The following is a 13,957-nucleotide window of genomic DNA, read 5'->3' on the forward strand; positions in this document are numbered from 1 at the left end:
TGGAGTAATGATGAAGTTTAAAGGAATTGATTGTGAAACATCTAGAGAGTATAACAAAATTATGGGAAATAAGCTTAGAAGATGCAGTAAGCAGAATTAGTTTGAGGTAAAGGAAATGCAGGCAGTAAGAAAGGAAAAAAATTTTGTTTCATAAAATGCAATGACAAGAGGTCCTCTAGTGCTCAGAGAATATAATCATGGAACTACTTTAATGCATAGTATTTTGGGTATCTCAAAATAGTATGCATGAGAAAATGCTAATTCAAAATACTTCATATAAGAAAACCTATAAAAATAAAATAAATTCTGCAGCAAACTTAAATTAGTTGACCGCTATCTTAATATAGCAATAAAACTGCATTGTGAAACAAAATCGGAATGTTTATGCAATAAGTTGTATGCAATTACATGCTACGTTATACTGGAAAGATAAAGCATCACAAACCCAGGTTTATAAACACAGACACACCATGTAAATAACCAAATGGACTTGTGATTGGTCAAGTAGTTAGAAAATAGAAGAAGGAATTAAATATTATGCAAGCCTATTAGTTTTATTTTCCCAAGATTTAATTTCCATCTACCTTTAAGTTTATTACTTGATAAGAACTAACACATCAAAGCCAATAGTGCTGAAAGAAACATTTTTTTCCAAGGGATCAGCAAAAGTAAATGCTTTTAGCCTTCTTAAAAGCCATTCCAACTGCAAATGTCATAGAAATAAGCACATTTTACCCAACACCAAACCAGCTACATTACTTCGCCTCATTTCTCGTGTGTCACTCACACATGACATGCTACCAATGAGAGAGTGGACTGTGACAGAGTTATACAAGTTCACTCTGGACTGATTAACGCCAAGGCTAAACTGAAGGAGAGAGTCATCCCTCACACGCTTTACATTTTATCCTTGACCCCACTCTGAGGCCTTTAGAGGCTGGTGTACATCTGTATCTTCCAGAAAGCGAGATTTTGAGGCCAAATTGTAAACTTCTAAAACTTCAAAATGATATACTCAATGAGCGATACTTTATCTTTCAGTATAAAAAGAGAGCTAATATTTAGATTATATACCATGCATCAGGCCAGGACTGAGATGTTTTCCTGGATGAGACCTCATTTAAACTCCACACTGAACTTGAAAGAAACAACTATGAAAATGCCTTCTCCATTGACGTCCTATGAAAATTACTAAAGGAAAATATAATGCACAGCCCTCTTTAATGTGACTGTTTTAAGCAAGAAGATGAGACTATAGAATGAGGCGAAATTTGCAATAACAAAGTCAACATCCTCTCAAAACCTAAATTTCACATCAACATTAATAGTAAATGTGGGGGACGTGGAAAAAACTCTCAACCACTCACCATAATGCATGTAACAGTTTCCTTTGGTGGGATCCAGCTCAATAGCCTTCAAGAAGAACTTTTCAGCCTCACTCTTACGACCCTTGAAAAACAGAGAAAATGGATGATTCAGCAGCGGATCATGAGGAATTCTTCATCTCCTGGGCCCCAATGAAGGAGACGAACATCTACTTGGTAATCATCATCAAAAAAAGTATTTTGTTTAAATCTAAAATGAAGATGATCAAGGGGAATAAGTCGAAAGAGAAGACTGAAGTCAGAATCCTGGGAAACACCAAGATTGGAAGAACAGATGGTGACAGTAAGTTCATCGAAGAGATCAAAAAGAAGAGGCCAGGGAAGCAAGAGGAAAAAGCGAAAAAACGGTTTCACAGAAACCAAAAGGATAAGATAGTGGTAAGGAATGGTGGAAACATTATCCTTTTCTATTTTATTTTCTACCTTCAGTTTGTTTCCTCTTTATTCCTTCTTCTTCCTTGTAAAGAATTACGGCCATTTTAGTTTTTGGGATGATGTTGTCCTAACCGCTCACTTTATATATGAAGAAACTAAGCAACAATTTGTTGAATCTCAACCAACTACTGCTTATCCATGCTGCTGTCATTCAGGACTAAAATACTGCTATGAGGATTTAATCTAAAACTAGATCATCTTCCTAGCTATAGTTTTAAGGAAACATTACCATCACCCTAAGAAAATAAGCAAAAAAGTAAGGGGAAAGGCCTACAAGCAAAAACCTGACTTTTCATGAAACAATATCATAATCTAGAGACAGATCCTAAAATTGTACATTCTTCACCTGGTTATTGCTTCTGACTCAAAACTGCCTACAGAGTAACACAAAGGGGTGGCCTGAGGTAGGAGAATAGCCCAAGAATAACTTTCCTGGAGCGGTTCTGTCTTGTCTGGCGTGGTCAGAATGAAGACCCACGCTGACTGTGAGTGGTAGCAAGGTAGTGGTGGTGTCCAGACGCTGCGGCCCACAGTAAAGAAGAACGATCTTATCTGCTTGTTCCTTCTAATTTATACACTATCTATCACATGAACTTCAGGTGATGTTTTTTCCTTTCTTCACATATATTTTTAAAAGCACTGTTACAGAGATAAATTTTCCAAAGGCAGAGGTGTATAATTAACCTAGTATTGTACATTCCACAGAATTTTGACTTATTTTTCTGTACACTCCCTCCTTTTTGTTCATTCATCCATTTAAAAAATTCACTCCGTTGCCACCTCCTTTATTCATCCCTTATCCTAGCAGGTAGGACCTGGCCCACAACCTCTGCCACCTATAGCAGTGTTAAGCAAATGATCAGACACTGACATCCTCATTTCTTCTTTCATTTTAATAATGCTACTCCAGTCAATAACTTCTCTTTAATTCACAAGGCTCATCAAATATCCAATAATTAAAATTTTAATTCCCTGAAATATTTCTTACAGCATTTTATCTTCAAAGAAAAAAAGGAAAGCACAGGCAAAATGCTTCCCACACACATCATACTTTCATGAAGTTAGTAAGAGTTTGCAAGAATCTTACCAAGTTAGGATTCCCTAAATGATCAAATAACTGTAATGAATCAGGCAGTCTAATGGAAGAGTTAGGAGAACAGATTCTAGGCAGGCAAAACAGCTGCCACATTTGTGTACCTATGTGACCCTGAGAAAATTATTCATCTCTCAGCTGTAATTTTCTCTATTATAAAAAAGATGAGAGGTGGAACACAGGGGATTTTTAGAGCCGTGAAGTTATTCTGTATGATATTGTAATAGTGGATACATGTCACTATACACTTGTCAAAACCTATAGAATACATAACACAAAGAGTGAACCCTAATGTAAACTATGGACTCTAATTAATAATAACGTATCAGTACTGGCTCATCAATTGTAACAAATGTTCAACACTAACGCAAGTTGGTAATAATAGGGAAACTGTGGAGGGTGATAGGAGGGTGAGGTAGTATATGGGAATTCCCTGTACTTTCTGCTCAATTTTTTTGTAAAACTTAAACTGCTCTAAAAATAAAGTGTATTATTGCTAAAAAAGAAGATAAAATCTATTTCACAAGATTATTGAATTATCAGAGACAATACACATAAAGTAGTTATTATAGTACTTAATATATTGTAAGTTTGTAATAAATATTATTTTATATACATATACATGTTTAGAATGCAATAGAATGCAGAGTTCTGAATGACAAAGAATATGTTTTGTTCTATACACAGCCTCAAGAACACATGGTCAGCCTTTAAATCATCTTTGGAAAATGATGTACAAGGAACTTTCAGAAGATGATGCTAAAAGAAAGATGCAAAATAAAAACCATCATCGGTAAAGAGTCTATACAAATGTTATATGCAAAGCTAAAAAGGGTTTGTGAACTTTCTTCCACTTAAGTTTTTCAAGATAGAAGAGAAGAAACTGGCTCATTTATCAATGTCACAGTAAACAGGCAGTAAAATCCTTGCATGTAGTCCACTGGCACAACGGTAGTATGTAGCATTAAACACATGCACAGAACTCAAAGCACAGTGGTCTTTGGTTGCTCAGTAGACGGGGTTATTAAAGGTAATGAGTCGCACAATCTCTTTGATGCAAATGAACACATTGAAGGACAGAACATTCTTTCTACAGGGAAGTATGAAACCATCAAGCAAAAACCTATCTTTCTGCTTTGCCTATTTATTTAGTCAAGTGCCAAATGATGAGGAAAATAAAATCTTCACAAGAGTATATAAAATTAAAAGTCAACTCAATGTATAAACCAATCAGAACATGTTACTGGGTCTTAGGAAGTGATTATGGTGGCTGAGAGGTAACACTCTGTTTAATCAAATTTACTCTTTCAACTTTTACTGTTTTAGAGGGATGGCAGTTAAGAAAGTGGAGAAGAAGTAATCACTTCTCAGCAGGTTTTCTTGGTGTCTTCAACGATGTCATCATTTTCTACAAACAAGCATTATGGCGGAGCCACTGGTCACACAAACTCCTCACCTCAAGCACCATTACTCATTCTGTATATTGGTTGGGATGCTTGAACACATGTGGTGATTCCACAACCCTCAAAAGAGAGATCGTGGTCAGCTGTGACAAATAAGGGAAAAATGATTTGAGAGGCTCGGTTTCCGTGCCAGCTCTGCGACTTATTTGTTTGTTCCTTTGTTTTTGTTGCTTAAAAACTTTTATTGAATGCCTACTATTTGCCTTGTCCTGTAAGTACTGGGGATACAACCACGACCAGCACAGAGTGCTTGCCCTCAAGCCACGGTTGCAGGAGGCACATAATGGCCATATAACCCAAGAAGTAGGAAATGAGTCATGGAACACTGTGGGCAAACAATTAATTTCCCCAATTCTCACTGAGAGAACTGGCCGAGAGACAGACAACACTGTGCGTGAATCTTGCTGCCTCCACTAATTTAACTGTGTGACTTTGAGTATCTTTTGTAACGTCTCTGAGTCTCTTTTTCCTCATTTGGAAAAATGAACATAATTAATACCAATTTTCAAGGGTTGCTAAGAAAATCACAAGTCAAATGGAAATAACTAGCTTCAGATCTGGCACATACAGCTCTGACATTCTTTGATTTTTCTTCCTTCTCCTCACACTCCTCTAACTCCTCAGAAGAATTCTTTCTTCCAACTTCAATGCCGCTGTCTGGTTGCTAATTACCAAAATTCAAAAATCTTTTTCACATCAAAGTAGAAACTAAATTTCACAATTTCCCTATAAAATGTCTTGGATTCCTAACACTTTCCCCTCAGTCAAATAAAAGCCCCTTTCCCATCTAGAGTGCTACGACAGAGGTCAGGTTTCCTGACTCACGGAACTTGATTTCTCCAGATTAATATTCCTTAAACAGAACTGTTTTTATGTTATGCCCTTGCTCAAAAATATTTTAATAGCTCCTTATTTCCACTCATTCTATTTAATAATCAATCAAATTTTCACAATCTTCCAGAAGCTAGCACAAATCTTCTTGGATAAACTCCTAGACCATATCAGACCGCTCTCCTCATTCACTGCAACCGTCGCTCCTATGTCTTCCCTTCATTATTTCTTCTGGTCTGAGACGTTATTCAGTTTTTTCCACTCATTCATATGCATTTTTTGCTTCAAGTCTCCGTTGAAGTCCCACTTTTTTGTAAGGCCCTCTGTGATGGCTCCAATTCCCAGTAAAGTCCCTTTTCTTTTAATGGTGATGACATGACTATTTTTTAAAGAGTTATTACTACTACTCTAGAATTCTACAACTTGAACTCTAACATATTCAAAGTCCTTTCATACATAAAATAAGGCCGTTGGCAAGTGGAATTTTAACTTTTGCAAAATATAATTCTAGGTAAGTATTTACAGTTTTTACATGACCATTCAGTGTACCCATACATAAAACAGCGAAAACTCAGTATACTGAAGCAAAAATCAACTGACAGAGCAAAAGATTAGGAGGTCAAGAACATAAAATAGAGCTAAGAAATACTTGGTAAATACTATTTTGATTCTAACATCAGAACTGTGAGCAATTCTAGATTAGACATTCTCTGCACTTAGTATATTAGCACTGATACAAAGAATTAACCAGCTGGCCTTTAAGCAGCACAAATGACTATGGGATCTATTTCTGTCTGGCAGTAATAAAACATATGCATGTAAGATAAATATTCAAAAAAATTTATACAGCCTGTTCCACAGTGGGGGATTAGTCTTCAGCTAATTTATTTTGTTTTCTAATTAAATTGGCTGCTACTACCATTGTTCAGAAACAGGTGCCCACCTGAGTGGGTGTGCTAGGCAAGCAGCACCTCTTCTGATGTGTGATCATACTTTTTTCCAACTACAAAATATAAAAATAGATACAAGTATATTTTTATACACACACACACATACACACATTCCCCCCCAAACAATCCTAGAGCTCCCACTTCAAAAGCACTCAGGGACACTAAACATAGAAGAGAACTATAATATTATGGCTTCAGGGGTTGACTCTGTGGCTGAGGGGTTAAATTCTCTTGCTCTGCTGCAGCGGCCCAGGGTTTCGCTGGTTCAGATCCTGGGCACGGACATGGCACCACTTGTCAGGCCACGTGGAGGACGTGTCCCACGTGCCACAACTAGAAGCACTCACAACTAGAATATACAACTGTGTACTGGGGGGCTTGGGGGAGAAAAAGCCGAAAGAAAAAAAAAGAAGAAGAAGATTGGCAACAGTTGTTAGCTCAGGTGCCAATCTAAAAAATAATAATAATAATAATAATAATAATAATAACATTATGGCTTCAGCTAAAAGTGTTTTATTTTAAAAAGTAAACCATACACCAAATCTTGTACTTATTTTTAGTAGCAAATTACTGATTATATGAACCATTATATCAACTTATAAGTGTGTCATAGCTCAGAACTATTTTACTGAATGACATCTCAAAACATCTAGACTTTGCATTGTATTATGAATATATACAAAAGTGCAATTAGCGTATTAATCTTTTCCTATAAACCAGATTATTCCCATAAGACTTGCCTTTTCTTCACTAGCCATTCAAGTGTTCTGCAAATATAATGACCAGTCAACAAATAAACAGGCTACCACCATTTTCTTTATATAACATAATGGCTTATAGTTACTCCTTAGATATTTAGTTTACATGTTCATAGGTTTTCAGTAAAGTACAGACCTGTGAACAAAATAGTAATTTCTCCATTTCACATCTGGAAACTGTCACATGAACTAAGATCTATAAAACTATAAAGAGTTCCTCGGAACTCGGCCAATTCTCAACCAAGTATTTATATCCTAACCAGGCACTACCCATGTCTTCAGCATTGGTAGGAACACCAATTAGAATGATGCAAAGAACAAACCAGAGAGTTTCCCTTCCGCGGCCTACTCCTTCTTTAGGGTTGACTGTGAGTTTGGGTAGGAAGCGTGTCCTTCCGCAGCTGTGTATCTGGCAGCCACTCCCCTACATGTAGCGTTTGCTCTTTGGAATGTTTGACAATTGTGAATGTCGGTCATTTTTCACAACCAAGGAAAATCACATCTTCATTTCACATTCAAGTATATACCCACCTGCATAATAAACAAGAAAGGGAAGCAGCCAATAAAACAGGTCCAAAAGCTTATGTGTAATTTGGTGAATGTGTTGTTTAAACACACATGCGTGCAAAAGGAAAAGCAATTAAACAGTCCTGAAAAACTAATTTGCGAGGACCACCATTTACAAATAAAAGGAGCATTATTTGATAGTCTGTTTTAACACCACATTGCTTATATGTGGTATCTACAGGATATAAAAGTGTTTCCTCTTCAAAAGAAAAACAATCATTAAAAAAAAAAACCCTAACACTTCAACTAATTCTTACGAAACAAGATGATTTACATGGAACCACTTTATTCTAACATCCTGCCTAGTCATCTTATATTGTTAACCAGGGTTAACAGTCAGAGGCAAAGTAAGGGACAGGGGCAGCGGTAACTTTCACAACGAAATATTTTATCTCCATACTACCAAAATAACTCCCCCATCAAATGGTCACACTTAAAATTTGACCATGACATTCGTTTTTGTTTTTAGGGACAGGATAAAATTCTTCTGGAAACCTTTAAAATAAAATAGAATAAGGCTACCAGATACAAAGATGAATGTAGTTGAATAGTTTACAGATAATAATTTGTGTTTTTCCTCCCTGAATTGTCCCCCAAGTCCCACTTTCCATAAATGTCAGGCCTTTTGTGACCTCTTTTCCTAAACATCCCGAAGCAGAAGGTACCTAAAAGACAGCTGAAATCTATTGTCATAAGACCTAAGCTCACTAAAAAATGATGCCAAGTGACACCATGGGCAGCTAGTGTTGACAGGGAGCGCCTCACATTGTTCAGGGGCAGAATCAAGAGCAGGTGTCAAGACCTCAACAGGGAGGATGGCTCTGTGATATGCCTAGGGCAAGGCTGAACCCCAAACCAAGACTCCCCTGAGCAAACTTTCCCTGAAACCCATCCCACATTCAACTGCAGAGCCATCAGACTTCAAGGTGAAGGTATCGGCTTAGACCAAGTTGACCAGGGCAGCCTCCTTCCCATTTTCTTGAGCACCATTAAGTCTCCCAGATTTAGGTGAACTTTTGGGAGGGGAGGGGCCCACAAAACTGGCTGAAATTCAATGGCTGACAAAGTGAGATAAAAAACCACAGTACACTGGATTTCATTCAAAGAAGATAAAAAAGTGGACCATCCACATGGAGCTGAGTTTCTGGCCTGAAAGTACCAGACGCGTTACATGAGCAACGGGCACAGATAAGCAGTTTGCAAATGCCAACAAACTAATGGCCAATATCCCTATAAAAACATGTTAAACTTATTCAATATTCAATTTACCTGAAGTGCAAATAAATATATTAAGATGCTATTATTCATCTATCAATGAAGTTTCCCCCAAAATAACAGAACTCAGTATTACTAAGGGTTCATAAAAATAGGTGCTTCAATAACACATGTAAATTATAGTAAAATGTGATAAGATCTTCCTGAGGGGCAATTTGACATCTATCAAAAGGCTTAAATCACAGATACACTTGGGTCAAACAATTCTACTTCTAGGCATTTGTCTGAAGGAAATACCTGTAAATACAAAAAGGTGCTATTCATTTTCATTGTAGCATTGTTTATACAAACTCAAGGTCCACCAGCATAGACTTGATTAACCAAATATAATTTCAATGATACTATGTATTGATTAAAATGATCTTGTAGAAAATGACTTAAGCCACAAGAGATCTTCATGATCCACTGCCCAATGAAATAAGCATTGTAAATTGCAGATTATGTCCTAAGTACAATTTTTTTTTGAGGAAGATTAGCCCTGAGCTAACTACTGCCAATCCTCCTCTTTTTTGCTGAGGAAGACTGGCCCTGAGCTAACATCCATGCCCATCTTCCTCTACTTTATCTGTGGGACGCCCGACACAGCATGGCTTTTGCCAAGCGGTGCCATATCCACACCTGGGATCAGAATCGGCAAACCCTGGACTGCCAAGAAGCGGAATGTGCACACTTAACTGCTGCGCCACTGGGCAGGCCCCCTAATTACATTTTTTAAAAGCCTGAAAGAATATTTTAAAGAAGAACCTAGCACTACTTGTATCATTGAACCATTTTACTGCTGGGGCTTCAAAGATAAATGAGAGGATTGTTCCCTTGGTATTTCAAGACTGATGGGGAAAGGAGTACACATCTAGGGTAGACTGTCAAAAAATGGTGCTGTGTTAGTGTCAAACTAAGTGTCTTGAGAACACAGTATAACTCGATCTACTGAAAGGGTAAGAGTAAGCTTCAGAGATGTGACATTTGACTCCACAGAAATGGATTAAGCTCCTGCTATGTAACAGGCTGTGTTCCAGGTCTTGGTAATCAAGACAAAGGTCCTGCCCTCCTGGGGTTCACATTCTAGAAGTGGAGTGGATAGTTTACACATGAGCAGGTGACACTGTCAGTCTTAAGTAATTTGGTGAAAAATAGTGTAGGTTAAGGAGAGAGAGCAATACACAACTGGGCGTGGGGTGGGGTGACGTTTGATAAAATGGTCAAGAAAGGCCTTTAGTGACATTTGAGAAGTGACCTAAGTAAAGGGAGTGAGCAGACCATGCTGGCATGTTTGGAGTGGTAGGGCCTAAGAAGAAAACCAATATGGTGGCAGTGGAGTAAATCCCACAAAGAATCACAGGAAACGAATGTGAGAGTCAGAAGGGCCCAGATTGTGTAGAACAGAGTAGGCACTGTAAGGAGTTGGAATTAATTTTTCGTTTTTGGTAGTGAAAATCAGTTTCAATATTGGATGCCGCATGTTGCTTTGCCTCATATTGTTTTCTTGGTGTTAACCAGCAAAGGCTTGAACAGCCTCCAGGAACTGCACAAAATATGAAATGCTTCACAAATTTGCATGTCATCCTTGCACACGGGCCATGCTAGTCCTCTCTGTATCATTTCAATTTTAGTATATGTGCTGCTGAAGCAAGCACTGGGGTTTCTTTTGACTAGGAAGTAACAACATGGAGTATTTTAAATAGAGGTACAACATGATCTCCTTTAGATTTTTGCAAACACATTCTAGATTTTTGGTGGAAAACTGACTGTAGAGGGTGAGGAAGATAGCAGGCTGTTAATACTCTATGGCTAAGACTAGCATGGAAGCGGTGAGATGTGCTTAAATTTGGAATATCTTGAAGATAGGTGGCTGATGGACTGGGTGTGGTTATAACATAAAAGCAAGAGTCAGAGATGACTCTGAAGTTTGTGGCTTGTCGCATCTAGGTGAATGCAGGTATCATTTATTCACATGAGAAAGACTGTGTGGGAACAAGTGATGGTAGGAGGGTGCATGTGAAGTGGAGTAATCAAGTTCTGTTTGATTAAGATGCAAGGGCAAGAAAGTATGGAGGACTAATTCAGAAAGATTAGCCAGATGGGAGCCCACAGAGCAAGCACTGGCAAGCAAGGAGAATACCAGATATCCGGTACCTTGCATGAGAAGAACAAACAAGAAAAAGATAGGTAAGAATGCCGGGAGGGGAGCAAAAATGTGAGAAAACAAAAAACACAAAAACTCCTACATTTTAATCATATGTTCAATAAAAGAGAAAAAATACATTGAAAAGCATTATAAAACGTAAACATATAGGGCCATTTTAAATAATCGTTTAAAGTAAGTAACTTGCTTTCATAAGTATTTAAAACATTTGATAATTTAAAAAATTTAAATTGCATGTTGCTCTATACATGTAGCTTTGACAACATGAGTAAAAAAAGTTAAACTTTAAGATACAAATATAAAATAGCTAATTTCTAAATACTACATAACTGAAGGTGTTGAGCTTATTTGGATTTCCTGTTATATTATAAGGTTTCATTTCCTGTCTACATCTGTTCACTTGTATATTTTTTCCTTCTAGCTAAAAGCGGTCGTCCACACATAGTGCAGTAACATTTCAGTGGGAGATAATTAATTGTAAGATACAACCATATCTTAGGCTCCATCTGGGCAAATCGCTTAGGCTGTTACATTGCATTGCTATACTAAGCTCAAAGTCAAGTTAAAACCGACATCTTACCATAACTCTTCTCCATCCATAATATCAGTTGATGAGAACAGTGTTCAGATAGCTCCAGAGGGGAAGGGGGTAGGGAGAGGAGGGATAGGGGTCATTAGGCACATGTGTGTGGTGATGGATTGTAATTAGTCTTTGGGTGGTGAACATGATGTAATCTACACAGAAATTGAGATATACAATACACACCTGAAATTTATATAATGTTATAAACCAATGTTAATTCAAAATACCTAAATCAGAGAGGTTAAAAATAAAAGAATGGATGGGACCGGCCTGCTGGTGTAGTGGTTAAGTTTGCATGCTCCACTTCGGTGGCCTGGGGTTCACCAGTTCAGATCCCAGGCATGGACCTACACACCACTCATCAAGTCATGTTGTGGCAGCATCCCACATACAAAAAACAGAGGAAGATTGGCAACAGATGTTAGTTCAGGGCCAATCTTCCTCACCAAAAGAAAAAAAAGAAACAAAAATAAATAAATAAAAGAATGGGCTTCGCACTCTCTTGCTAGCCCACACTTGGGGAAAAAAAATGTTTGAGGAAGTTGTGAAGTAAGTAGAAATTTTGTTTGAATCAAATTTATAATTAAATTACAGATAAATATATCCTAAAATTTTACTTGAAAATATGCAAATCATTTTTAAATATTAAAATTGGCTATTTTTAGACTTTAGAGTAATGCATATAACTTATCTTTGAATCACAAACCAAACAGAAAAATATCTGTTTTTAATTAAAACAATGAACTTTTAGCAAATTGTTAAATTTATTCACTGATTTCCTTAATTCAACAAGTATTTTTTGGGTACCTATCATGTGCCTAGCACTGTGTTAAGCACTAGGATGGAAATGTTGAAGAACGGACACAACCCCTGCCCCATGACACTTCCCAAACGGTAGCTGTTATGAGCATGACACCTGGGCTGTGAGTTTCACTGACAGCAGTTGGTTTGACCTAGCTGAAGTACTCAGGGAAGGTTTCCAAAAGGATGGCTGCTTGATCTAAAAGTCTAAAAGGAGTGTATGATTAACTAGTTGAAGGGGAGAGAAAAGTATTCTAAGTAGAGGCACAGTGAAGGTAAAACCTCTCTGGCAGGAACAGAGAAACCCTGCATGGAGCCCAGGTTGAGGGCGACAGAGAGAAGGAGTAAAGGTGGGCCGGAGGAAAACACAGGGGAGAGCAGAGCACACCTGGCTTATGGGTCATGTCTACTGTGTAAATGTCGCTCTGAGAGCAGTGTGGGTAACAGCTGGAATGGGAAGAGAAGGGTAATTAGTCCAGGCTTTTAAAAAAGAGTGATGGTGTTGATAATGGAAATGAAGATTAGTGGATATTTAGGTAATAAAGACAGAATTACCTGATGGATAGGAGAGTTAGGGAGTGTGGTGAGAGAAAGAGGTAACAAAGATGACCGCTAGGTTCCTAGAATGTGAAACTGAAGGAAAGCTGGTAAATAATGGGAAAAGACCAGCTGTAGAGAGGAATCTTATGAGCCTGGCTTAGAGAACTGTAGAGACTGAGGTACCTCTGAGACATCTGAGATGTCAAGGATGCGGTCTGTTAATCAGGTGGAATCAAGAGGCCGAAGGCAAGGCAGACAGTATTTCCAGAAAATAGCAGTAGTCAATTATGTCAAATACTGAAAAATATCCACTGAATTTAGTGACACAGAGATCACTGGTAACTTCAGTAAGGTGTATTCCTATGGAGGTCTTGGAGCCAGAAGGAGTGGGAGGAAGCCTGGGGGGGGCCCCGGGGTGAGGAAATTGATACCACGATTGCAGGTAACTGTCAATGTATCTGGCTTTGAAGGGGAGGGAGCAACAATGTCAGCAGAAGAGAATGAGACACTGAACATTTTGAAAGAGAACACAGTAAATCAAAACATAAATCACAACTGAGCATACAAATTAATGTCTAGGGGTTTTTTCTTAGTTTAATTGAAAATTAGAAGGAAAAATATCTCCAAAAATTTATTTTTAGAAGTCTCAGATAACTTTCCAATTACGGCCATGGCTGAATGAAACCTGCTCAGGATTCTCCAAGCGAGTGTTTTTCTCCTGGGTGCTCTGACAACGCTTCCTACTTTTGTTGTGACACTTACCATATGTACTCTAATTACCATTTGTTCTCTTCTCTTCTAATTGTAAACCACTTTCAGAGAGTTGTTTAATCAACACTTAGCGAAGGGCCAGATGCATAGTAGGTGGTCATAAATGCACGAAAATGTTAAATATCTTGGGAAAGCAAACACTGAAAACACATGTCTTAAATGCATGCTCTCATTGAGAAGTATTGTTGTCTCAGTGATAAACAGCATGGCTTCCAGCGGGGAGATCTGATTAAATCTTGAGTCCTGAATGATAGCCAGAACATCACCCCTGCCATCACGGTTGTCAACACCTCCTTTGCACAAAGAAACAAAGAAACCTCAAATTTTATCAGCATTCTGTGTTCCATAAGATGGCACCAAAA

General features: G+C 37.9%; 1 protein-coding gene and 1 non-coding gene across 6 annotated transcripts in view; both read right to left on the minus strand.

Moving 5' to 3' along the window:
- Window positions 1–13,957, minus strand: part of TMTC2 (transmembrane O-mannosyltransferase targeting cadherins 2) — a 386,898-nt gene that overhangs the window by 91,512 nt on the left and 281,429 nt on the right. For 4 of the 5 annotated variants that reach the window (XM_014833852.3, XM_070507209.1, XM_070507210.1 and 1 more), the window contains one exon: window positions 1,368–1,449. The exons of the other annotated variant lie outside the window; for it this stretch is intronic. In XM_014833852.3, the coding sequence (XP_014689338.1) occupies window positions 1,368–1,449 (82 nt within the window). The remainder of the gene's footprint in view (window positions 1–1,367; window positions 1,450–13,957) is intronic. 5 annotated transcript variants of the gene reach the window in all.
- Window positions 10,285–10,391, minus strand: LOC123283703 (U6 spliceosomal RNA). The gene has a single exon (XR_006524369.1). It is a non-coding gene; the product is annotated as a U6 spliceosomal RNA (small nuclear RNA).

Source organism: Equus asinus, chromosome 4 (assembly GCF_041296235.1).
Source record: "Equus asinus isolate D_3611 breed Donkey chromosome 4, EquAss-T2T_v2, whole genome shotgun sequence".
NCBI classification, from domain to species: domain Eukaryota; kingdom Metazoa; phylum Chordata; class Mammalia; order Perissodactyla; family Equidae; genus Equus; species Equus asinus.